General features: G+C 33.3%; 1 protein-coding gene across 9 annotated transcripts; it reads right to left on the reverse strand.

Moving 5' to 3' along the window:
- Window positions 1-651: 651 nt before the first annotated feature.
- Window positions 652-27,796, reverse strand: LOC105344955 (glutamate-rich protein 3). 9 transcript variants are annotated; one of them, XM_066086164.1, is made up of 22 exons: window positions 27,610-27,770; window positions 25,132-25,225; window positions 24,609-24,806; window positions 21,200-21,340; window positions 20,104-20,211; window positions 19,411-19,608; window positions 18,945-19,085; window positions 17,788-17,992; window positions 17,326-17,512; window positions 17,059-17,189; window positions 16,188-16,265; window positions 15,487-15,555; window positions 7,701-7,924; window positions 7,318-7,393; window positions 6,998-7,043; window positions 5,138-6,891; window positions 4,915-5,010; window positions 3,100-3,243; window positions 2,764-2,924; window positions 2,515-2,646; window positions 2,335-2,426; window positions 652-2,181 (listed from the first exon to the last, which is right to left on the reverse strand). In XM_066086164.1, the coding sequence occupies exons 1-22, from the start codon at window positions 27,627-27,629 to the stop codon at window positions 1,614-1,616; spliced, it is 4,863 nt and encodes a 1,620-aa protein (XP_065942236.1). In that variant the 5' UTR covers window positions 27,630-27,770; the 3' UTR covers window positions 652-1,613. The 9 variants fall into 9 exon arrangements, with proteins under 9 accessions (XP_065942236.1, XP_065942235.1, XP_065942237.1 ...); XM_066086163.1 differs by lacking the exon at window positions 16,188-16,265 and adding an exon at window positions 16,831-16,947; XM_066086165.1 differs by lacking the exon at window positions 16,188-16,265.
- Between the last annotated feature and the right edge of the window lie 196 nt (window positions 27,797-27,992).

A 27,992-nucleotide genomic window follows, 5' to 3' on the forward strand; every position in this document is an offset into this window, starting at 1 on the left:
CATGCTGATGTACATACTTAGTTTCCCCCTTTGTATTTTGGGTTGTCATGTATTGATTTCTGGACGCAGATATGCATGGCAGACCATCAATAAATCTTTACAAGAAGGAAGTAAAATTCAGCGTCATCTGTTCAGTGTAATAAGGTTTTTCTTAAACCCCAATAATGAGCCAGATATGTCTCAATTCATTTTTTTACACCTGCATATCGGGTAAATAACCGAAATATTGCATCAAATGTAAACTTTTAATCTCATAATAAATTTGTTCAATGATGGATTTATGGAACTTCTTTACATTTTATAGAAGCAGGAAGTTCAGAGGAATCGATACCTTTATATTGATTTAAGTTGGTTAGTCATCTCTACATTGTAAAATGAGATAAAACACTCTTGCTTGGTCTTTCTTCTGGTATGTGTAATATTCCGCTATACACATTTTACTCAAAGAAATGCTGAATTTATTATTTTAAACAGTTTGTTACAATGTACTCCATAAGTTAAATGTTACTCAATAATTTGCTTTCTAATTATTTCAAAAATATTTTTTATATCTGGATTTCATCAAAAATTACCTTTTTCAGTTATCTAAAAACATTTCCATATTTGGAATGTATAATGTGATATGGATATAAATATTAATCAGCAACATCATTTGACTAAGTCTAGTTTTATTTACTATGCAAAGGCTACACCGAATGGCAGACGAGGACTGATTAACATCAACAAATAAAAACAACAATAAATGGATACAGCTGGGTTGTAAGCACATCACTATTCACAAATACATGTACAATCAAACAATATCAGCAAAAGTTATACATCCTCTTTGAATAAGAATATTTTATCCATATGTATGCACGGAATGTACTAATCAAGCCTGAGCAATAGCGTTAAACCTATACAAAAATATCTTCTTACAAAGTAAGAAAAAAATATTTTCACAACCAACATATTTATACATTCTTGTAAAATCCAAAAGGGTATGTAATGAAATCGTTGTTTCTTTAAAGGTAATATAAAGAATAGCATTCATTAAATATGAAGGCCTTAATACTTTTCAGATACTCATTAGAAATGATATAGAGATATTTATATATTTATCACAGGGTTCTTTGAGACTTCAAGTTTCATGATTTATTGTTCTGCAAACATAAAACTCTATCACATGATCCTAGAAACAAACAAAAACTTGAATAAGGACAAACGTATTGTAAATAAATATAAAAACGGACAGATTAAGTGCAATATACAAACCAAGTAACAAGAAATAAAATAAAATTTTAACAAGAACCTAAAATTCTATAATACCTACATGTAAATATTAATTTTTTTTTCAGTTACTACCGATATGAATAAAAATTTCAAAAAATTATCTTAATAACAGACTTCGTCAAATATAGAAATATGCTACATTTAAGCAATTTAAGATATTACTATTTAAAATATGCAAATAATTCTTTAGGCTAAATTACCTTTCAACCTGTTCATGAAGCACTTTCTACATAGTTAAAATTCTTAGTTTATTACATTACACTAGCTTTATTTGATAAACACCTAAACTGAAAGCACATCTTGTCTACATAGAAAAAATACAACGCAAAATATTTAATCATTTAACTTGACTTAGGTTGAGCGGCAGCTTTATTAAGGCCAAGATAGTTCACAATTTCTCCTCTAATTTTCTCTGATATGGCATTTCCTGGTGAGACAGTTATGTCTAAGATGGTAGTGTTACATTTGAGTAACTCCACTAGCTTCCTTCCTCCTTCATCAGAAATAGACCCTTCCTCTAATTCCAGCACCTTCAGTGTTTGATTGTCTTTCAATCCACTGACAAGACCAGCGATGCCATCATCCCCAATCTTGTTGAAGTCCAGAGTCAACGTATGAAGGGTGGTGTTCTTTTTCAACGCCTTCCCGAGTCGTTTCCATCCCGCCACTGTAATTTTGGTGTTCCCATTTAGGTTCAGTGTTTTCAGTGATGTGTTGGATTCTAGAAGAGTCGATACGTGTTCAACTCCCTCATCTCCGATGGCAGTATCTCCAAGATCCAGTTCCAGAAGCTGACAGTATTTTGGTGGATTTTCTTCGTCTTTGTGGGAAAGATATGCGCTATGAATATCTTTCAGGCTTTCTGAAATGTACTTGATTCCTGTGTCTCCGACTGGGTTTCCATGAAGTCTGTTTAAATCCAATAACAAAACTACATTGTAAAACTGCACTACCAGTACATAAATTGAAACTTACAAAAATTCATTTAAATTGTCATGTTAATAAATTTTCTAATATTAAAGTATTCATATCTTTTAATTGCACCGAAGAAAAACTTCTTACAAGAGAATCTGCAGCGATGGTTTCTCCACAAGAAGTTCTCCAATCTCTTTTGCAGAAGTTGCGTTGAGTTTATTCAGGTTCATATTGATCATCTACAATCAAAAGGAGAATGTAATGAAGGTCACAAAAATGGATACCTAAAATGAACCTTCCTGATATCAATAATTTAAGATTACCTACCTGTATTTCTGATTTTGTTGTTTTCAGAGCTTTTAGAATGTTTTCAAACTTGTCACTGTCCAGACACGCATTTCTGAGTGAGAATGTCTTGATGTCGTCTTTCTTAGCCAAATAGTCCGAAATTTCAGTTACCTGAAATAAAATCAGAATTTCTTAATAACAGTTAAAACAACTAAGCATAGAGAGGGTTTTACTTAAAGAAATGTAAAATAAATCAATTAAAACTCACTTTACTCGAAATGTGTTTACCTGTTCGTTGGATAGAGCTATGCTGTTAAGATCTATATCAGATTTCCCCTCAAACATTGGTGTAACGGATCCCTCAACTGGGATTCCTGGTTTTACTCCAATTCGGGACAAATAAGATGTAGCACCCTTTCCACCAGCCTCAACCTCATCAGGATCATTTCCTGTCAAAAATTAATGCAGATATATCACTTAATACGTTTTTGAGACATTTTCACATGAATGCTTATTACTTGCTGTTGAATACTAATGGTCAGAATCAGTTTTGACAAGATTTACCATTTTTAATAAATAAAAGCAATTGGAAAATTGAAAAGTTTCACAAAACAAGTGTTCTACCTCCATGCATGTTTTCACCATCAGTGTCACTGTTGAAAATCGAGACCTTCTTGTCAGTATCACTCTCGCTGATAGGCAAATCTTTTTGTTCTTTAACAGACTTCGCATTGGAATCACTCTTTATATCTTTTTCCTCAGGTTTTTCTGCAATTAGTTTAAATTTTAAATTTCAGTAAATTTTATTTTTGATATTTCAAATAAGCATAACTAAAGTCTCGCAGTGTATACAAAGGCAAATATATATCAGGATTTAGTATTTTAATCTATATTCATTAAATTAAAAGAAATGTTGAAGTAATGGTCGTTTAAAAAAATTAAAACAAAAGGTCTCATCGCAGAAAGTGATGTTTTTTCAACAACACAAACTAAATTTAAGGATAGGATTGACGATCAATCTACCAGAAAAGTGAACAAGATTTCATTACAAAAATACATCTAAAAGAGATTTGAAAGAAATACACTTAACACAAATCCATAGAATGTTTTTTCTTATGCGTATACTAGAGCTTCAGAAAGAGACAATTAAAACTATTAATTATGAAACATGTTGACGTTATAAATATGCTCGGTTTATCAACTGATCGCATCGCCCTAATACCCGTTGATTCTTGATGTTAATTATCAAATTATCAAAAACTTGCACAAAACTTCTCTAGTTAAAATTCAATTTCTACTACATGTACTTCAAAATCAAAAGATTAATATTTTTCATCCAAAACCAGAATGAGAATTCTTCTTTAACACAGCAATCATAAAAACTACGCAAATAAAAATCAATAAACAGGCCATGAACTAAAAATCAACTGATTAAGTGAAAACCACAACTATTTCAATGCCACCATGTGCATGCGAAAACTTTACGATCTACTTTTTTCCCATACCTATTTCTAACTGTCTTGATTCACGGAAGGGCGTCAGTGGAGCAGAATTATAAATATTAACAGAGGAACATAGGAAGATGTTAGTTGAAAGGTGAATGTAACATACAACATAAATAATTCGGTGTCTGATCTGAATGAATTTTATGACCAGTGCAATTCTTTTGGGAGGGCAGCAGCGGCATATTATTACATAGGATTAAAAAAATGTGGACAAAGACACAAGAAATACTTTAAAAAAGAGTTTGTGAAAATTAATTGTTCTTCATTGGACGGGGAGGTGGTGTATAAAACGTACTCCTTTCATTATTCAAGTTTCTTTACAAAAATTCCAAACAATAAAAATAGAATTGTTCTTCTAAGGCATTACCTAACAAATACCGCACCAATAAAAATAACATAGATGCAAAACTACATTAATCTGAATTGAAATTCTTATATCTATATTATTAAAAAAGCAAGATTTAAATTCCTTCCCTTTCTACAACAGTATTTGTTACCACCTAGATTCATTATTTAAATCTGGTTAAAATAAGAGACAGAAGATTAGTGGATTGAGAACAAAGAACAAAGACAGACATATAAGAGTGCACTACAACAGCATGTTAGTCAAATTATAAGAGAAAGAGAGAGAGAGAGAGGGGGGTTAGGTGGGTACTGCTCCAGAAGATTGCTGCTCGCCCTGCCCTGTAGATGAGAAAACAGATGTGTTAATTGTTGACAGTTAGCAGTAAAAACTGTTTCTTAAACAAAGGTTATCCTCACGTAGTCATCAATAACTCTTGACTGAGCTTTAAACAATTGCTTATGGCAACATTGCCCTCACTAGCAAGATATATTTAATCAGAATTATCATATTGAAGTAAATAAAAAAAATTATGATATGAAATCGTAGATTGCTCCATTGGTGTAAAAGCTTTTGACCACAGGGCATTACCTTTGGATTTCTTTTTCTCTTCCTCGTTCTCGCTTTCAGAGTCGGAAGATGAAGAACCAGAATCAGAACTGCTGTCTTCGCTACCACTTGACTCATCTGTACATTTATGATACAGTAACATATAAGTAAATAAAAATATACATCTAAAGTTAGATTTTATCATTAAAGTAAACTTCTAAAAATTAATTAAGAGAAATGATAAAAAAAAAAGCAATCTAATAACCTTTTTTTGTTTCTGTATCTGGTGCTGGCTTTTCAACTATCTTTTCAATGACCGGAGAAGACACCTTTGGTCCAGGGGGTGGTGAGGGTACTTTTGTCACAGCAGGTTTCTCTGATCTATCAGTTTCTGTTTCTGACGAGTCACTACTGCCAGAACTGGAACTACTTGAACTTGCCGTCGGTTTTGTTGTGGCTTCTGCTGGCTTTTCCACTTGCTTTTCTATGACAGGGGATGAGGGTTTCGGTCCCGGAGGTGGGGAGGGTACTTTCGTCACAGGGGGTTTCTCTGATCTGTCAGTTTCTGTTCCTGATGAGTCACTACTGCCAGAACTGGAACTACTTGAACTTGACGCCGGTTTTGTTGTGGCATCCCCGGGTTTTTGCACTCTTTTTTCTATGACAGGAGATGAGGGTTTCGGTCCCGGAGGTGGGGATGGTACTTTCGTCACAGGAGGTTTCTCTGACCTGTCAGTTTCTGTTTCCGATGAGTCGCTGCTGCTTGAACTGGAACTTGAAACAGATTTTGTAGGCTTGGCTTGTTCTTCTGACTTTGTAATAACAGTTTCCTCTTTTCTCTGAACAGGAGGGGACGATGGCTTTACGGATGGTTTAGGGGCTTCCGTCTCCGTTTCCGATGAACTACTAGAACCACTGCTTGAACTACTTGACTTTTTCGCATCTTTCAACTCCTCAGACACTGGAAGAGGAACACTCGCCTTCCTTTGCTCTTCAATGGTCACGCTTTGCTGTTCAATGTTTCCACTAAGGGGGCTAGATTTATTCTTTCCAACTTCTGTTCTAGCTGTCGTCGACTCCGAGTCACTTGAACTGCTCGACGAGGAAGAAGAAGATGGTTTCCTGCTAAATTTTGTAACAGCAGGTGGGGATGGGCTTTTCCTTGGTGGTGATGGAATCTTTGTTTTCTTATCAGATTCTGACTCACTTGATGAACTGCTAGATTTCTTTTTGGAAACAAAGCTCGAGGTTTTCTTCTTTTTACTATCTGAATCAGAATCTGAACTACTCTTTTTATCCTTTGTAGCTTCTGCTCCAAACTTTCTTTTTGCTTCTGTGGAACTGGTACTGGAGCTTGAACTTCTTCTAATTTTTTTCTTTTTCTCATCATTTTCCGACTCGCTGGTGGAGGACGAGGAATGCTTTGTTGTGCTAGGGAATTGTTTCTTACCTCCATCTGAAGACGAGTTCGATGAAGTAGAACTCTTTCTGAAACTTTTCAATTTGTCTTGTCGTGGTGGCGAATCCTCATATTGTTTTTTATATTGAAATTCCTTAGGAAGTGGAGACCGTGGTCTAAAAGATTCTTCCTCTGTAATGGATTTTCCAACATCACCACTTGTAACCGATTCTGTATAACTCGTGTAATTAAATTCAACAGGTACGGACTCCTTCCTAACTATTGGTGTAGGTCTTGGTTGAGAATCTAACTGCCTTGACTTTCCTATTAAAACTTTATCTGTTTCCTCTTTCTCCTCAGGCTCTGATACGTGCACAGATGAAGTAGATGAGGCCGAGGATATAGATGCTCTACGAACCGGTGAGGGAGACCGTCTTCCTGGGGGTGATGGTGATCTTCTGGCAGGTTCTGGGGATGGCGATTTTCTTTTAGGCTCTGGAGAAGGTGATTTTCTTTTTTCATCAGGCGATGGAGACCTATCTTTTGATTGGGATTTCGCAACAATGACTTTTTCAGGAGTTCTAGACCTTGACCTTGAACTTGATGAGCTAGATGATGAGCTGAAAATAAAAGGTCCGAGTTGAATTAAAAATAAAATATGTTTGTCAAAAAATCCAAAACAGAGGATTGGGCTTAAAAAATGAAATGCCCTCGCTTTATTCATACCTCGAACTACGTTGACGTCTGATAATTGTCTTTTCTTGTGATTGAACTGTAGCAGAAGAAAAAAATAACTAACATGAAAATTTACAGAGAGTCTCCAACACATGACACCTTTTCCGTCTGCATTTTGATATAAAAATTCATAAAAGTAAGAAACGTGACAATTCTGGAGGAGGACAATTTAGTGTTGCATTAATATTCATTGCATATCATTGGTTTGCGACAAAATGAGCAATTAAATAAATGACAAAACCAACAAAGAGATTACCAAAAAGAGCAACTGTGAAAATTAGAATACAATATTTCAACATTTATTATTATACCTTTAGTTGCGGCATTCTGCTCCTTGCTATATTTTTCTCCATCTGGGTATTCTTCCTCATCAGAATATCCAGATACCTGTATATATATATATCAAACAAATTAAGAGGGTTCGATGGTCATGGCTAATTTTAGACTGTATTGATCTCCTTTAAAGAGTAGTTCTTTATAAAAATATAAGTAAATACCCAAACTTATAAGGTAAAATATATGGATTTTTTTCTATACTAAATAATAGTTTATAACTAAACATATAATATCTTAAAAATCTTAGGGAGGTCTTGTGATAATTTGTAGACCACCAAGCCTCCTTTAGAAGCCTCGGTATAAACTATGATTTTACAGAATAAATTAATTTTTTCCTGTCTTTACTCAAAATATTTACCTTTCTGATTTCGCTAACACTTTCTTTATCCGTCTCCGTTTTCTCAGTTCTGGTATCCTCATCGGCGGCCAGGCCTACTATTTTTTTCTTTTTCTTGTCTTCATACACGAAATGTGAAACAGCGTTTCTATCACCCTCCTCCTCCTCCTCAGACTCGGAGTGAGATGGCGACGATGATCTTGAAGATGACCGCGAGGAATGGGATGATGCGGATTCTGGTTTTTCTGTAATTATTAAAATCTTTTATTTTAAAAACACATCTTCAATGAACTCTTTTCATCAAATTATGAAAAGGGTAATGTTTTCATCTTCAAAAGTGAATAAAAATCTTACCTTTATTTCTTTGCCAGAAAAGTTCTGCTCTGCACAGAACTCCCATTTCAAAGCAATTGTAATTATAATTTATGTATGTAGGAGTAGTATTGTGTGTACTCTATATACATTTTAAATCCATTAAAATTCAAAATGTTTAATGCAAAAAAAGGAACAAATATGATCGCATCTCTATTTATTAAACATAAATGAACAATGGTATATTTTTTTCTTTTCACCTCGTGAAATACAATTGTAAGATTTAAAAAATAAATTAAACTTTAAGTAAATATATGATATTATATATTTAAAACAAAATGAAAAAAATCACAAAAACACTGGACAAAAAAAAGGATTTTGATTAACAATACAGACACAAAGTAATAGTAATAATGTGTTGATAAACCACTTCGAAATCCCGCTCAAGAAAGTGATATTTATATGTGTCCTTTCACCGCCTCTTGTTTTTAGACGACCGTTTTTCCCTTTGGTATTGGCAGGCATTTCTTTCTTTCTTGCCTTGTGTATTTAAACGATTGTTTTTTCTTCTGATATAACTGACAAACATTCTTCTCTTTCTTTTAATTCAGCTGAAATGAACATTGCGCGTATTCTTTCAAAATTTAAGTCAAAATGTATAGAGTGACATGGAAGCTGAATTTTGTCTTTCAATAAAAAAAATGGCAAACTTTTTATGCTTCTTTTTACTATAAAAAACCCCAAAACACTTGTTTTTCAGACTTGTACAATCTTAAAGAGAGTGGAAACAAATTACCCATCAGATCTGCCTTATAAATATGATACTTTTTACCATACACTTTCTATAAGTAAAGAAAAAATCTATATATTTTAGATTTGACGTTTTAAACATATTTTTGAAAGAGTGTTTTGTTAAAGGAGATTTATATTATCTACAAATCTACTATTTAGCCCTCTTAGAATGTTGAATTTTTCAAAATTCCAAATAAGTGTTGCAAATAAACATTCAACAATAAAATCAATCAATTTTAATCAATCTTAAATAGCTAGTCAATAAGTTGAATGGTTGAAATTTTCAAAATAAGAGCAAAAACATCATTTTTCATAAACATGCAAAATGAAACAGATCGATTCACAAACACATAATATCCGCAGGAAAAACAATGAAGCAGAGAAAAGAAGTCTAGTAATCGGTATAAAACCGACTGACCAATACAAAAGTCTCTAAGGCAACAACCTTTGCAAGAGTAAAGCAGAGTGAAAATAGGATGGAATGACGGGTTACACCTTGCAGCCAGGTATTTCATGACAGCACAGTTTACAAGCACATATTTTAAGGTGTACATTGCTGAAGACGACTTAGGTACGTATAGTGAAAAACATGCTTAATAGGCATGCTTTATTTATTTGAGAGATGTGCAGTGCTTTGACTTGTGGAATGCTCCTCAGATATTGTTGACATAACATCAATATTATAAGCTACCGCCATAACTTTTTTGTAAGTTTCTTTGTCTAAATTTTCTAAATTATCTAAGTCGATCATCTGACCATCAATTTCCAAGAAGTTTGGGGTACCATCAGTCGATTTGTCATTTTGAAAATCTTTTGGGTATTTGACCTCTTCTCCATTCATATAGAATTTAATATCCGTTTCTGAAGACTCTGAACTAGAACTTACAGAAGCATTAGAATCTTTCCTCTCACAAAGTTTTTGGTTTTTCGCTTCTTGATCAGTTTGAATTTTATCAGTATCAGTTTGAGCTTTCTTCACATGCTCCTCCTTGTTTCCGTTCATTTTGTCTTGTTCATTTAGTGTGTTAAGAGCAGTAACCTCTTTGTGTCCTTGATCGGTATCCTTTATCTCGATTTCATCGACCTTATTTTTAGAAGTTGAATTTGATTTGTCAATTCCGCTGGAAATGACACTCGCTTCTTTTACGGCAATGCGTGGTGAATTATGTCCTGTGTTCTCTTTACTTCTATCAGGCACTTTTTCTTTCCCTTCGTTTGTCTTGTATATGGTTTTTTTTATTGTCATCTGATCTGTCTCTGCATACTGGACAATCAATGCTCCCGATTTTGCTTTCACGAGGCGTGGCATTTCCTGTGATTTGTTCAAAGGTTCACTAACATCTACCACATCAACCACGGGACAAGCAATGGATCTTACCTCTTCTTTCTCAATTGGGATAGGTTCTAAATTTGATATTTCCGAATCATCATGGATGTCTTGCAATTCAACTTGAGGAATGAAATTATTTTCATCTGCTGTTAAATGCAGTGACTTTTCCTCATTTATTCCACGAGTAAACGACGTAGAGATTTCTTCAATTTTTGTTTCTCTTAATACTAAATGGTCTGTGTGTAAACTCGCTGTATTTTCGCTATCAAAATTGGCACTGTCGGTCACAGCATTTGATCTATCATTGATCTGTTCATCGTTTTTCCTACTTTCCTCATTTGACATGCCTTCGATCACTCTCTTAACAATTAATGATGCTTCCTCACTCGTACACAAAGAGAAATCGTCCTCATTTTGCTCAGTTAGTGAATTCTGTTGTATTTCTAAAGTTGTTTCTCTATCAACAGCCTCAAACAAATTATGCAAAGCTTCCTGGCGCTTTAACGGTCTTGGTTTGCTGAATTCTTCTTTTTGTTTAGGTAAGCTCTCTGCAGAATAGACCTTTTCTTCTTCAGGAGAACTTTTTACGTTTGTTTCTGGCGGACCATGTGTATATATAACATGCTCTTTCACAGTAGACTCCTCAGCTAAACAGTGTGTGACTTGTCCATCGGGGTCAGTGCGAGGTGTAATGGGCTTCTCTTGATTCCTGATCTTCCCATCCGTATGTTTATCAAATAACTTCATCTCTTCTGATTTAACTCTTTGCAACACATCTTCAACTATTAATTCAGCTTCCTTTGTTGTATCTATGGACACGGTATCTTCTTTTTTGTCGTTCGATGTTGAAGTCTTATCTATTGACTCGCTTTCCTTAACACAAGGTTGTCCCATTGATAACTTAACTTTTTGCAATACATGCTCAACAATTATTCCTGCTTCTATGCTTATATCTAATAAACTTTCTTCGTCTTTTTGTGCATTTTCGCAATCCATTTCTTTTTTGGGGTCACTTATTGAGTTAAGGGTTTTCAGCAAATCGTCAACAATAAGATCTGCTTCTGCACTCGTGTCTAAAGATATTCTATCTTGTTGCTGGTCATCTGATGCGCAACTCAAGGGGACGTCTTCTTCAGAACTCTTGTGAACAAGGATCGAAGACTCCGAATCATCACTAAATTTGATGGTTTCACCTTTTTCTTTCACTAATGTGTTTCGTGGGGTTGAACATTTCGTAGAGGAGGAAAAATCATCTGTGATCATTTCCCTTACCTTAACATCAACAGTCTCAGTGTACAATGTTTCATCTTTTGCTATATAAACAAAGGTTTTGGGTTTGACAACTTCAATTTCTTTTTTCTTTACAACAATCGGCATTGATTGAGATCGCCTTTGTTTTGTTAGCATGCTTTCTTCATGAAATAGATTTGCATTCTCGGATTTTTGTCTCATGAATGGTGACGATGAATTGTATGCGTTCTCATTTTCCTTTGAACACTGTGCAGCATCGGTGAGTGAAAGTTCCTTCACTGTTTCATGTTCCTGACCCTGTTTTCTTTTGTCCTGTTCATCAAAATAGGTGCTATAATCTGTGTACTGATACTCGACAGGTATATGCATTTCTTCTACAGACGTTTGTACTTCGCCGTCTAATTGATCTTGGCTGTTTTTAGGAATATCAAATATTTCATGTATTTCATCGCAAACATTTATTTCGTCTCTGTTTGGTAAGATATCTACATCCTGAAAGTCAAATAAATTGGTCTTGTGCAATTCTGACACATCACTTTTAAATGGTTTGTGAGGAGTGTCTGGATCAGATATCTTATCTAATAAACTGACAACCATATCGAAATCTTTATCACTTATGCTGTGGAATTTATCCTCTACAGAAAGGTTGTCAAAATCTTCTAGGTAAAATTGCTTAATTTTCGTATTTCGTTTAGACGGTTGCTTTTCTAGTTCCTGACTATGGTCATATTTGGTTTCTTCCACTGTATCCGTTTCCTTTCTTAAATCAAAGGTTAAAGCAACTTTTTCCTCCTCATTTGTATTCATGTTTGCCTCATGTTCTGTTTCAGAAATTACGACACCTTCTTTACCAATTAGATGGTCATCGTTCTGATTTGATGTTGAATTAACATTTACAGCTTCTTCAACTTTTTCTGTAGGTTCGTTATCGTTAACAATGCAGGCAAACTCTTTCTCTGTTTGCTTAAAGGTATTAATAGCTTTCATTGCTGTATCTATTGCTTGTTGCGAGGCTTCCACAACCTGTTTGGATGATTCGTTCACTTGTTTGGAAGACTCATTCACTTGCTTTGAAGATTCATTGACTTGTTTACTTGATTCTAATACTTCTTTTGAAGAGTTAACTACTAGTTTTGATGACTCAGTGACTTGTTGGATTGAGATAGCCATTTGTTTTTGCGACTCCAAGACAGCTTTCACGACTTCTTGTGATGCTTCTAAAGCCTGTTCAACGCTTCTATGGCTATCAAAGCTTCTAATACTAGCATCAGATAATCTTCTTGCTCTCCCATTAGTCTCTGATGATATTCTACCGCTATCAGTTAAATAGCTTGCACTTGAAACCTTCTTCTTTCTCTTTTTCTTTTCTAAAACAATAGGTTGTAGTTTCTTTTTCCCATTAGGCTGATTTTCAAATGGTAAAGAAGACAATGACGTTTGGGAACCAAGTCTTCCTGATTCCTTTTCAAGGGAGCTGGATGAACCAAATCCTTCAGAAGTTGTTTCTTTTTGTCCGTCTTGATCGCTTTCTGAATCAACAGAGATTCTCGACTGCATTTCTCTTTTCTTTCTTCTTACTTTCATCAGAAGTGTTGCAAGAGGTCCAATTATGTTCATGTCTTCATACGTTGTTTTTAAGGGACCCTGTCTCAGTTCTTCATTTTCGCTATCCTCTTCTACATAAAATTTCTTTTCCTCATCAAATGACTTCATGCTTATTGTTTCGGGATTTGGTTGTGCATTCTCATTTACAGACACACATGCATTTTCATCATGCTGTGAAAGCTTGTCTCCATTACATGCATAAGCTTCATCGTAATACTCACCACATCTGGATGCGTTTGGAACTGAATTTTTGTGGTCTTGTGTTTTTTGCTTTTCATCTTGATCTTTAAGGGAAATAACTGTGCTTTCACTAGAACCTTCAAAGTCATCAGAGTAATTATCATCTGATTGTTTGTCCTGCGGTTTGTTGTCATGCTCTATTACTTTATTTTCAGCATCATCCTTTTCATTTCTTTTCTTTTTGGAATCCCCTTGGCTTTCACTTTCTTTCTCAACTTTCATGTTATCATTTTCTTTAATTTTCCGAGGAGATTCCAAGTCAGTCTCTATTTCAGAAACTTCATCACAAGTATCCATAGCACCTTCATCTTCATTATTTACTAGAGCATTTGGGTTCCCATCTTCTACATCTTCTGGTTTTACATCCTCAATTTCAGCTTTATCATCTTCATCATTTACTATCTCTGGCCTACTTAATGAGGACTCTGGTGTTCCCATTTTTTGCACCTCAGCATTAAATCTGACTTGTTTGTTTGTCGTTTTCAGATTTTGCTCTTTACCATTTATTTCCCCTTCTTCATTTTCTTTTTTGTCTCCTGACTTTTTCTCAAATGAACAAGGATTTTCTAAACCCTCAATGGTCTCGCCGTGAATTTCTGAAATATTACAAAGAATTTCTTGCACATTTTTTTCATTATTGTATTATAGAAACTCTTTTAAAAATTTAAACAAATTGAAATACCCTACTTTAAAAATGAGCAATACAAACTAACTACAGAATGAAAAAAATTTGAATCTATATAAATATCTTGACTTGAGTTATCAAAGATTGCAACTAACCTTACAACGAGATTCTCAACATCTGGTACATTGTGGAAAGTGATGACCAGGGGGTGGTGTTGTGTACAGGTTGGTGATGGGCAGTTCTCAAACAACATCAGTTTATTAGTGACTTCAATTTAACAAAGGCCAGAAAACGCAAGCATATAAACAAATAATGAGTGAAAAAATCAGCTGTGCTTTGTGTTTGATTTAAAATTAATAAAGGAAAGTCTGAGGAATTCGGGATGCAATTTGATTTTTTGTTCATATTTTATGAACCAATTTATTAAATTGCATATCATAGTTTTTAAAAACCAAATAAAAAAAACAAGTAGCGTCTTCAAAAACAAACAAGATGGGGAAGGGATGATTATTCTAAATTTATTACAAAAAGATTCTGTACATATAAGCACAATATAAAGTGATCATTGGCTAATTTTGGATAAATTAATTCACACATGCAATTTCATACTTTAACCTTGGTCAGGGAAAATCATTAATTGGCAAATGAATATTTATATATACCAAAATTCCTATACCATTACTGTTTTATGTGAGCAACTTTTAAGCCCAGAATATATATTATCTGTCCTGCCAAGGAAAAAATATGAAATCAACATGCTAATCTAAAATCTAATATATAATTTTTACTCAAAGGCATGATATAATTCTAACATGGACAACTTTCTATTTACATCAATCATAATGAAAAATATAGAGAAAATAAGAAAACATTTACATGTGGTTTACCAACATATATTCCATTTAAAAATAAAACCAAGAAAGTCAAAGATTTTCACTGACCAAGGTGTTTCAATTCTAATTGTGATAACTTCACACAGAGTTTAATTTTTGTCACAAAACAGACAGTTCACAATAAATTTTAATCACCATTATTTGAAGAATCATCCTGACCTCCTGTCAATTGTGGAGAGGAATAATGTAGAATCAATCAAGAAAAGGTTGCAAACAAAGTGAACACTTTGTCTTGTTTTAACTATTTAAAGCCTCAAGAACAATTAAATTTAATATTGAATATTATACCACTTTTTTTCTAAATTGTCAAAATTCTTCTCTTTTTTTCACTAAACAATGATAAAATATGTTCACAGTTCCTTTTTGTTTTTTCTTATAAACTATAATAAAATTAAGTACAAAAATGTATCTATCTAAAAAGTAAATAAATATAATATCAATGAAAAAAATGTAAATACAGCATCTTGATAGTTATTGTTTTCTTGTATCTAGAAAAGCAATAGGTATGTGTGTAGAAAACGGCTTTCTAATTCAACTGAAACTATGCTTGTGATTAAGGGTCAACAGAAGTATACACTTATCACATTTGGTCAATAATATTGAGTGCATTCATCGATCAGTCTGTAAAATCAATGCAATAAATGGTCCAACATCAGAGTTACTCGGACAATTGCTTTGAAATGTGGAGTTCTGTTACAGATATAGCCATAAAAAATATTGAGAAACTTTTACGATTTTTTCATCAAATGAAAACCTTACCTTTCTCTTCATCCTTTTTCTCTTCTTCTTCATCTTCATCATCATCAAAATCATCGTCATATTTTTCATCTGTAAAGATATTGTTATCTAGTTTAAAGCATATTTTATGTCATAATATTTTATTAAGTTTGTAGGGGAGTTCATATTAAGAAAAGTAAAATTAATTGTTACAAGTACATCTAGTCATAATGAATATAGAAACAATATCATAAATCTTAGAAAGATACTTTACTAAAGATACAACTGTATACATTATTTTCAAAAAGCAAGCATGCTAAACACATATACAAGTTGGTACACAAAACATAATCATTACAATTCCAATGCAAACATGGATGAAATGCAGGTTTGCAAAGCTTGTAAAGGTTAACATGACAAATACTAAATTTTCTAATTCTGTATGATTGTTCTAAATATAAACACATTATTTTCCATGATACAAATAATGAAGATTTAGTGATTGTGACATTTGAGGCACAGAGGTACTTTACATGTATGTGGTTTAATTAAAGTATTTTTAATACATTAATGATACGAATGAAAATTTTAAGTAAGGAAATATTAAGACTGTTTTAAAATTAAAAAGTTATTTAAGAGTGAAATATGAAGTGTGTGTAATCAAGATGGTGTGTGGTGTTTAGAATTGCACAATAGCGGTGAGTTTCAAGAGGACACTAAACACAGAAAAACAGCAGGGGTACCTGCTTCCTCAGGGGAAATAACATCATCTTTCACTTCCTCTTTAACCTTTGGACTTTCCTTGTTTTTAGATTTACTAACTGTGTAAATCAAATGTAAAGGTTGCATCACAAATATGCTTTTAATATGATATTCAATATTATCATTATCACATTAGATCTGAATGAAATAAATATGTGTATGATTGACTACAATATTTCAAACACCAACAATTAAACTATGATAGCATATATCTGCAAAAATATAAGCATTGACTTAATTTGTTTCTTTTTAAAAGGAATACTGTTTTAGAAAACAACAATTGAAACATATAAGGTGATTAATCAGACAATGTTTAATAGCATCATCGTAGAAACCCTTTCCTGACAAGCAGTGATTTGCATTTCAAAATCGAAAACAACACCAATAAAAGGGCAGTACATGCTTTCAAATAAAGAAACATTTGGGATCAAAAATATCTCGCATAGACTTCAGAATGAAAAATGTTTAAAAATAATCTCAATTAACGTAATCTAATTTTCTGGCTGTTAAACTCTCATTTCATGCTGAAATAATATGACATATATGTGTAGCTGGCATTTCGAATCTACAGCTGCCCGCAAACTAAGGGATGACACTAGCATGCTATAACACATAGAATTCTACCATCTTTCTCCCTATCCTCAGTAGGGTTTAGGTCAATGAAAGTGTCACATTTGTTCTTTTGTTGAGTGGAATCATCCTCCACAGGAATTTCCACATTTTCATCCTCCTCCTCATTCACTGGTCAGTGGATATACATTGTAGATAATGTTAATATAACCCCAATCAACTTATTTCCAGTTTTGATACTTATCAATTGAAGTAAAAAGAAAGATTCTGGAAAATTCATACCTTCACTACTCAGTTCCTGTACATGGCGTCTATCGACAACAATGACCTCCTCCTTCAATTGTTCAGGCTGTTTCTGGGTCTTTGGGGGCCTCTTCAAAGATCTTGGACTAGCCTTACTGGTCAGCTTACACCTAGACAACCATTTAACAGAGTTGAATTCTCTACTGACTAAGGTTTGGAAAAATAATTAATAGTTCAAACTTATACAAACTTATAGATATTTGCACACTGAGGTTTAAATTTACACTGGCCCTTAATTATGCTCACTTGTAACATGGAGTGGCACCTTCCACTTTTAGGAGACTAAAATGGCCCATCTTCCCGCCAAGTTTCACTCCCTTTGCATGCTTATACTCGCAGCAAGTGCTGACACGACAGTCTACCCGACCATCCATGAAAATGGACAGACTGAAGGGGAAGCCGCGGTGTCGACGAGAAATAAAACTGAAGGTGTCTACAACAATCAAATGAACAAACTGATTCTTGCATTTGTTAAAGTCATGACATTTAATAAAAAAAATAATTGTGCAATCATATAGTCTAGAATGTGCTTGTTGTCTTTAAAAAGTATTATTTGCAATTATAGCTTTAGTATCTTGATCATCAATATCTCCAAAACCATATGCATGAGAATGCCAAAGTTATCATTCTTTCTTCAGACCACATCAAGTTTAAATGTATATGAGATAAATAACTTTGACTGTAAATAAGCAACAGAAATGAACATACCACCAGGTTTCAGATTTTCTTTAAACACAGTCAAGGTATTTCCTCCACAGTGTTGTTGGTCAATAGAAATATTCTGGGTGGGGTCATACTGATCCCTGGGGAGGGTCAGGTTAGGCCCATGGTACTTCATAGTGATCTCACAAAGGGTCTGCACCTCCCCCTGGTGCAACATGGCAGGTTCCTGTCGGTGCAGCATCAGTGTTCCCTGTGGGTCAAATTAAATATATATATTTACATACAATTAAAGTATATTTTTTGCCATAATTGTTATTAATACATCATATCTTTAAAAAAAATTCACTTTTTAAAAATTTTATCTAAAAGATTTTGATGAATTTGTTCTTAATGTACCGGTAGATGCAAGGAAAATACATTGGTAAATGATTATGTGAGAACCTTTACCTTTAAAGCCAAAAGCATTTAATCACCACTGTTGTTGCTATATAACTAAATTGCTAACTTGACATTGCTAATAGCAACTTCCTTAAAGTAAATATCTAATACAAAAACACACATTTGTTTGCTATTGTTGAAAAAAAATTCCCTTTCAGTTTTGTATTCTTTTAGTATTTATCCTCAAATTTATTACATTTGGAATGATAAATTCAAATCAAAATGCATAAAATCTTGAAAAGTGTTACCTTTTGGCAATTGTATATGTATAAAGCTAATATCTGATTGTTAAAGATGGCCGTTTTCAATGAAGCATTGCAATAAGTCAAAAAAGGCATTTTTTTCTTGTGGCAAAAATTTGATCAAATAAAATATGTCTATATATTGCATGCATATGCAATCTCATCATACAAGATGATTAGATCCAATGAGAATCCATAAAACTGTCTACACTGTGTTGCTAAAAGGTAAATAACATAAAAATTATCAACATGCATGCAATGGTTTTATATGAGTACTCTGGTACATGCATCAATAAAATCAATAACTAGTTAATAAGCAATTCGCTAATTTGAAAAAATAACTATGAATATGTGTAAACAATAAACTAAAAAAAAACCCCATCTAATATCTAAATGCTTTTTCCCAAAATTTAAAAGCATCAGGTTTCCCACCATCATGCTGTTAGATAACTGAGGCATGCTAAAATGAACTTGTTACAACTCAGAATAAAGGGTGGGTGTGCAAGGGGATACTATGCATACTTCCACAACTCTTGGTCTATTAAGAGGTCGTCTTTGGTAGCCGTTTCGAGGGCCTCGGGAAGGGGTACCCTTTAAAGAGTGGTCCCGCTCAGAGCTTACACTATAGCTCCTCTCGGAACCTCTCTCTGATGATTGTGCAGACTGAAATTCCATGGACATTGAAGGTGATAAATCATTAAAAATGGTTTTATATGAGTTTAGTATACAAAAAAATGAATCAGGTTGCAAATTCAAACAATGCTGTCACAGAACAAACAATCTATATTAGACCTGAATAGAGGATGAAAAATGAAAACCTGCCTTATCAGTAAATTTCTTTACTCTTACACATATATTTTGTTGACAATTTGGTTAAATGGGTCAAATCAATTCAAGAATTGATCCAAATATATCAAGATGCCTGAAGAGGGGAAGAAAAGGTTGACACCAATTGCCAATATAAAAGACAAATAGAAAATTATGATACCTTCTTCTCCCTTGGGCTTAAACTGCGATGGGGTTCTGCAGTCCTTGGGCGGGAGCGAATGCGAGGTCGTGACCCCACGCGGTTGCCACGGTGGCTCCGGGGAGGAGTGGGAAGAGGGGAGTGCAGATATGGAGACATAGATTCCTGCTCAATACGAGACAACTGAAGGGCATATTTCCTCAAGGCTGCGGAGTCCAGCTGTTCAGAGAGAGTAAAAAGAATTTAGCATTACTTACTTGTAGACTTAATGTAAATTATTGATACTGATTTCATACAGTCCCAGAAACGTTCTACTTTCACATTTTTCCGTGCGTTCACCATGTGTTCACATATTCATTTTGCACTCTGTTTGCGCTCTGCATTCGCTCATCTTTCAATGTTCATAAGCGCTCACCAACTTCCATTTAGCATGAGCTCACATTTTGCTCCAAGTGCGCTCACCCTTTGCTCAGCATGTGCTCACCGCGCAGTTATTCACCGTTCAAGTGGGAAAGTAGAACATTTCAGGGACTGTAACAATTCCTAGATTATCATTCATTACTTAAAAGTTTTAGAAATCACATTTTAAATGAATAATTTTTAAAAAGATATATATGCTTGAATTCCCTTCCCTTAAAAAAACTCCCTGCTTTTCATTATGTCTTTCAGATAAGAATCTTTAAAGAAATTTTAATTAAATACAAAAAAACTTACAGCATAAAGGTGCTTGGTATCAATTTCCTGGGGCTTAGCCTTGGTTGTTCGAAAATCCTCACGTCCATTTGGACTCAGCTCACGGCCATGTTCATCCACATATACAACCTGATAATTCACGTATTAACAACTTTGAATCAAAGTTTTACTTGTAGCTTTATGTCTGAAATTTTTTTTTACAAAATTTCTAAAATTTCATCACAAATTCTTTTTTTTGTAATATAATACATTTTGTAGTAAAATCTAAAAGTTTTAATAACTGATACTCAATTTAAACATAAACATTTTAATAAAATTGTATAAGAAAAAGTACATTAATTTTGTATATGTGTGGTTTTTTTATTTCCTGAATTAACAACTAAAGGAAAAATAAATATCATTTGTTACATGTATTAATTCAAAAGTAAGTCTTTGCGTTATACATGTATTACATATATTTGTATATGAAGCAATCCAGCAACATCATTCATTACAATGGATTAAAAAGCATGATTAAACCTAAGCAGCTAGCAACCACATTATTGACATTATAATTAAGTTTGACAACTGAATTACATAAGCATAATAAGCTATAATTTTTCTAAAATTCTTAAGATATAGAGTCTAAAAGTCTTATGTAGTGTACATATTAATCAACTGACAACTAACAAGAGCATCATATGCATATTAAAGCATCTACTGTGCTTCTTTTATGTGATTTAACAATGAAAGACTACTGCATATACTGTGTACTTAAAAGAATACATGTATGTTTGATGCTTATTTAATAAGATTTTTTTTTTAACTGATGTTCTTTCAGTTAATTGCTGCTGCATGCATTACTTAATTAAGTAATTAAAACACAGATGAGAGCTTAATTATTGCCATGCAATGAACATGCAATTCTTTCAAATTATTTAAGTTGATCTGACAAATGATGTAAATTATAAATACTGCAAGTTGCATAGGTGCACATTATGACGTATATTTATATGTATACATGAATATATGCCAACATTGTGAAATTGTAACGATTGTCATCATGCATGTATTTCAACATTGCAATCATCATTCTGCTGACAGTGAAGTTTTGAAAGTGGGGACCTGAGTGACTTACATTCTCATAATGATTTCCCGAGGGGGCACTTTGCGGCCTATACCTCTGTTGATTAGCTGTTTCAGGGCGGCTGGCGGAACGACTTGACCGCGGGGATAAATACGGCAAAATCTCTTCATCCCCTTTTCTCCCTCTTGAGCTCTAGCATTAAAAAGCATTAACAGGTACAGAATACAAATATCACTTCAAAACTCCATTAAGGGATTAATTCTGCAATATCACACTGTTAATGTGTTAGCCTAATTATCACCATAGTTCTAGATAATGTAATGTTAGTTGAAACAATGCACTAAGAGGACTTAAAATATTGGACTCTGTCGCATTCTAATGCCCTGGAAAACAACTCAGTTTTATCTTCATAATGTTATAGATACGACTAAAAAATGGTTGTTGCATGTAAATCATTGCTTTTCTGACCAAAAAAATCAATACGGCATATATATATTCGATCAATTTACTAGGGCCAATGATTCCCCTGAACAGCTTTATCAATTATTCAAGCCAGCTTAATTGTCTTTGTACAAGACTGAATCCTTCTCCATTCAATGAGTTACTGACTTCTTGTACATGTACAAGGTATTCCCTTAGAATTATTTTTCTATTTAGTTGACCTTGCAAATTGAACTACCGGTAACAGAATATACCACAATTTTTTCATCTGTTTTAAAACCTACACATCAATCATGTATGTATTTAAAAAAAAAACATGTACAATGATATTTTAATGTTCATTAGGAAAATATTCTGCTTAGCTATATATGAATTATACCCATAATGGGTTGGGCGCCGTTGCCGGGGTATGTTTATTAATTTAAAACACTCGTCAAGGATTTTTCCATTCCAATGCATTATACATATGCATATGATATAGCACTTAACTCTTTAAAGCCATCAATAAAACATTTATTAAAGTGTAATCAATTTTCATTTAATTTTTAATCATTCAAAATCAATGCATGAAAAAAATCACATCTAATTAGCTATTAGGCGATCTAAGATCTACATTTCAGATTAATTTTGCCATTTAATAATGGTACAAGTGTACTTCAATTGATACACCTTAACAAATTTGAACATTTTTGATAATCTTCAAGACCATTTTTTTTTTTTTTGTCTTTAGATTTATAAGCATTTAATCTTTTATCGGATCAATGAATCTCTATAACAGTTTATTGAACAGTTTAAGCTGATTGAGTTACAGGTATTAAAATCTGATGCACTTGTACAATTCTATCAACCTAATCCTTAAGTCTTGAATTTCATTTAAGCTTTTAAGAGTAATTCATGCACATATCACAAACGTCTTCCTTTTGAGTTAAAGTGGCCTGTCTGCATTATTGAAGTAATACTGTTGAGTTTAATAACAACTTTTTCTGTACGCACATTCTACAGTTACATGTATTACCACTCAATGCATGAAGATTAAAGAATTAGTCACACACAAATTTAATAAGTGATGCCTATACCCAATGAAAACAACAAAAGTTTATAATAACACATCTATTAAAGAAGTCAACACTGGTCAATGAAGACACTTTAACAAACTTTTTCTTCCTCCTCCTCTTCCTCTGGGGGTGGCGGGGGTGGGGTTGGAGTGGGGGGTGGGACCCATTTGGCTCGTGGTGACAGAAGTGGCAGCAAATAAGAGTCATTGCTGTGTTTATCATTCTAAAATAGGTCGCATGCTATATGTACGTCCACACCAAGAGTCAATCTTAAAACTATATATCACTATCTGAGTAATTGCTCTGACAACTTAATATCGATCTCCACGCTACATGTATTTAATATCTAATTTCTAATCTATTGACAAATTAAGTCATTTACTAAAATGCAACGCACATTCCTATAATTCAATCATTTCCTGCACGCAATTTACTCATTAATTCAATTAATATATTGATCGAACATCAGCATGTGTAAATTGATGAAACTTTACATAATGACACCGAGTCATACTAATTGTCATGCAATAAAACTTATTGACAAACCTGACATACATACAATTTTAGTAAATGTAATTCTAATGAAGAGTCTCTATGGACTTATACCTGGCTCAGGTACAATTAAGGTGCAAGTAAACGAGAACTAAAGAGAACATATTGAATTTTCTTCCTGCACCAAAGTCCTGCGTTACTAAGAAATTAATCACTACTGTGATAAAATCAATAGTCTTTGGGCCCTGATAAGATATACTCATGAAAAAATAATAATCCAGACAAATCTTGCACATTAAAATGATGAGGATTTAACATATCAATAGATATTTTGCAGGCCTGAGGAACAAATTCTGTTTACCATGAAGCATTAAGGCATTGATCTTAACTGTCTACAGTACTCATCTGCAAAACAGTGCACATGACACAAATATGTGTAGGAAAATGAAATTTACACACTTTTAAAAAAAAGATCTGCACTGTTCAATTTGATGGATATAATATATATATTCTATTAAATATCTATAAAAATTGGTTATGCACATGCATGTATATTACAATATGCATTCGAATAAATATGTTGAATGTTGATTTTATTCACCATGTATGAGCTAGTGTATTCAATTTGCTCTGTCCCTTGTATACATGTTATATGACGTACAGCAGGATAAAAATTAGTGATGTGTCTACAGGGAGATAACTCTGAAGCAGGAATGTTTCCATAGTGACACCAGATACCCTTAAAAAGCAAACTGGCGGGATTCGGTCACTGCAATTGTACATGAATGAACCTAGCAGATGCAAACTATCTAACATGCATAGCAATATTACACTGCTTTTTTGACATTAACTTGAGTCCAACAGATCACTGCATACTTCATTGAAATTGTACTGCTAGTGACTCTGCAGAAGACCTTGAATTGTCACCCATAGTATACATATAATATGATAGACTACTTGCAGACACCGGCAATCAAATGTGTGAATTTCATTCTCACCCGATAACGATTTCTACCAATTTTCTCCTCCTTAACCACTGTTTTATCCTAGTTGTAAATAACACATATATATTTATATTAGGAGCTAGTCAAGGAGTTTTCTTCAGCATGCTTGCTCTTTCAGACTGTGACAGATGTTAAAACACTAAGATACGTACTGTACATCCCAAACATCTGAACATGAATACATCACAGTAACATGCACTCTTATCGTAAATGTTCCATTCCATTCATGGCTGTGTTCAATCAGTTTCATATGTTGGTCGGAGTATCATAAAAACTTTATTGTCTTCTTTAAAATTTTGATCTTTCAAAAAATTTCAATTTCACAACCTGCTCACTTAAAACATTTATAGGTTGCAAAATTTTGAGCTAATGATGATGATGCTAGAATAAATGAATATATAAATTACAATTCTTTCCTCCCTATTCCCATCACTGATATTGGGCCTATGAAATTCTTAAGTCTCTTACCCTCACTCTTCTAACGAGCTCAATCTTGGCAATCTCCTCCAGCTTTCTCCGGATTTCCACTTGCCGGGTGCGTTCCATGTCCAGCGACTTGTGTACAATGGCCTGAGCTAACATGTCCTTCACATGCTTCTTGTGCTCTTTTCTAGCCATGTTGAGTCTATACTGATTTTCTGATAACAGTTCCCCGCGTTTGTTCACCTAAAATTGAATTTTCATATAATTTCATGTTTAACATGACCTGTATAGTAATTTTCTTCATTTGAAACAAAATTTATCTTCCAGTGACTGCAAACAAATGTTTGCCATATCAAAAATTTTATTTTATGAAAAAAACATACTTTAATACTAGTATACGAATCAATACAAGTTATTTTTCACTTTTTTTTTTTGGTAGAGTTATACGCAAATTATCAATCTGGTTAAAAAAAATAATAAAGGGTATTAAAAGATTTGATAATGTCCAAAAGTTTCTCTCTTAATTAAATATACATAGCATGCTTGTGCAGTAGAACTGAGCTCATACCAGTCCGGCCTTGCGAAGGTGTCTTCTCATGCGGGTGTTGGAGAAGTACCCTGACAGGTTCCTGTCCGTCAGGCTGTTGTAGGTGGCCAGAGGCCTGTTTCATACAAAAACAAATCAGATCATTAGAAAATTGATAATATAAAACCAATTAATAAAAGCCCATGTATTCAGGCTTCAGAAGAGGTAGTTCTAACACTTGATCTCCAACTTACCAAGCTTCAGTTTGAACATTGTATCTGATCATGAGGGCAAACAACCATTGTTTTTAAGGTGCATGGTCTTATACAAAATAAAAACTATTTCATCAGCTTTGCAATAATTTACAGTGAAATATTATGTGAAGCTACATATTAACACAATAACATAAATATTACATGTAAGGGGCAATTGATAGATCTATGGATGCATGCATGTTTATAAGTACATATACCTTTTTTAAAACTATATGATATACTGACATTCGTCTTTGTCAAGTTATCTAGATGAATCAATGACTTAATATAGAGAAAATAAGTTGCAAAGCATCATGTTATTATAATTTCAGAATGATTTTCAATTATTTTTAATTCATATATACATGTAACATGTATATGCTCTGAATTAAACATCAAAATCATGTAAACTTTCCATGAATATCCATTTAATTCTGAAGTAATTGATTCTTCATAAAACTCAGGAGCATTCATTTTCATGATATCCTACAGCCACCTAATCTCCTTAGCAGTGATAAGGTCTCAACACACTAAATCTGCTCCCTGGCTTGTGTGACGATTTATCAAACAAATTATTCAAATCAGCGACCCCCTATTCTAAGTAGCATGATACTAGGAGACTCAAAATTACAGGCTAAACATACCCCCGACTGTTTGTTGGTGCAAATATTGATTGATTCAAAGTTAAACATAGAAACCAAAACAGACATGCATTGTTTGGTCTATATCAACATTAGGCATTTTATATATGCATGCTTGGGAAACTTAAAGAGTTTATAGTCATGCGATGTAAAAAACTCTCTCTCTCTCTCTGACTCTCTCTCTCTCTCTCTCTCTCTCTTCCCGTAAAACATTAAAAACCCCAAGTTCACCCTATTATAAATTTATTGATTTTAAAAAGGAGAAATATTAATCAAAGCTACTTCATTAACTATATATTTTCTGAGTAAATAATGATAAAAAATTTAATGTTCTATGAGACCTGTGTGAAGAGAGATTTAATGCCTGAATACACAAAGACTTGAAATGTAAATAACACTGCATGTTTATTTAATATGCAATTAATCATGCATGCAGCAGATATTTAAATAAAATGAATCAGATACGCTATGTACTGCAAACATGATAACTTGCCCTTACATTAATTAAGCTACTGGTATCTGTCTGAAAAGCTAATATTACCGGTAATATGGGAAATGTGTTCAGAACTGTATCTAAATTAATTAACACCTCAAAAAAGATATTAACTTGCATAACTATTGGCTGGAGGAAAAATTTAAGTTTTTGTCAATGAAAGATTCATGATGAATTTAGACAGTCGATGATCTCCATCCTGCAGTGTTTATAAATTTAAACTGACCCATTATGAATATACTCATCATATATATCTCTGTCATGTAGGTTTCCTTTGAGAAAACTTGCATTAAAAGATCTTTATGTACAATAGAAAACAAATGATCGAACTTTTGAAAGATATATCGATCAATATATAAAACCAATGCATGCGCGGATCTAGAGGGGGGGTCGGGGGGGTCCCGACCCCCCCTGGAAAATGAAAATTTATTAAATTTACATAGTAAAATTATCGCAAAAATATGCCTCGGACCCCCCCTGGCAAACACAATTATCCTTCGGACCCCCCCTGGAAAAATTTTCTGGATCCGCGCATGCAATGATTAAAAAAAGTACATCATGAAAAAAATCAAGCTTTTTTATTTTTTCCAGACCATACCGGAGGTTAATAAAACCATGCAATTTAATAAGAATATGAAGGCAGTAAAATCTATATAATGCATGGGGTTCATTCCCCAGATTTGATGTTTAAAAATTATATTGAAAATTCACCAAGTTATATATTTTTTTATGAAGGTCACTCTATAGATACCGGGTAATAAGACTATATTTGTCAGTGGTATATTTAATCAATGTGTAAAATATTCATTTCAAAATATTTCTTAATAAAGGTTTATTGTTAATGTCTTTAAAAATATTAGCAATATTTGTAACTGATAAAAATTAATTATCTTATCTTCAACTTAATTCGGTCATAATAATTGTAATGGTACATTCAACATGTTCAAAAAGGTTCACCTAATTTCAATAATTTTGTTTAAATTAGTTTTCATCTCATGAACCCATGAGATTACTCCATTATGATTAAAAGTAGACACCTTATTTTTTCAATACTAAAATTTACAGATATATAATCTACTTGAAGCTATCAATGCATTGATTAACATTACAGAAATCCTGTTCATCAACTTACCCTTCGTAAACGTGACTCATTTTTACTTTATGCGTTCGTATAAATTGGTTTCATCAATCCATGTCTCGAAATTACTCCATCATTATGGGAAAAACTAGGAACAACAGTTTTCAACACAGCTCGTCGCCGGGGTGAACCACGTGATCAAACAAAGTGCGAGATTCCCGAGTGCTCTCTAGACTTTACCATTCACATACCCATAAATCCTGTTTCCGAAATTACGGAAGTTGATAAATAATCTAAAATCAGACATCACTCATTCGCTGTATATATATAATCCCGGAAAATATAAAGGTTAAATCGTGTTTTGAATATATGAATAAGTGTTATTTATGTTAAACGAAAACAATGTAAACAATTAATAAAAAATAATCACTACAGAA

Source organism: Magallana gigas, chromosome 5 (assembly GCF_963853765.1).
Source record: "Magallana gigas chromosome 5, xbMagGiga1.1, whole genome shotgun sequence".
NCBI classification, from domain to species: Eukaryota; Metazoa; Mollusca; class Bivalvia; order Ostreida; family Ostreidae; genus Magallana; species Magallana gigas.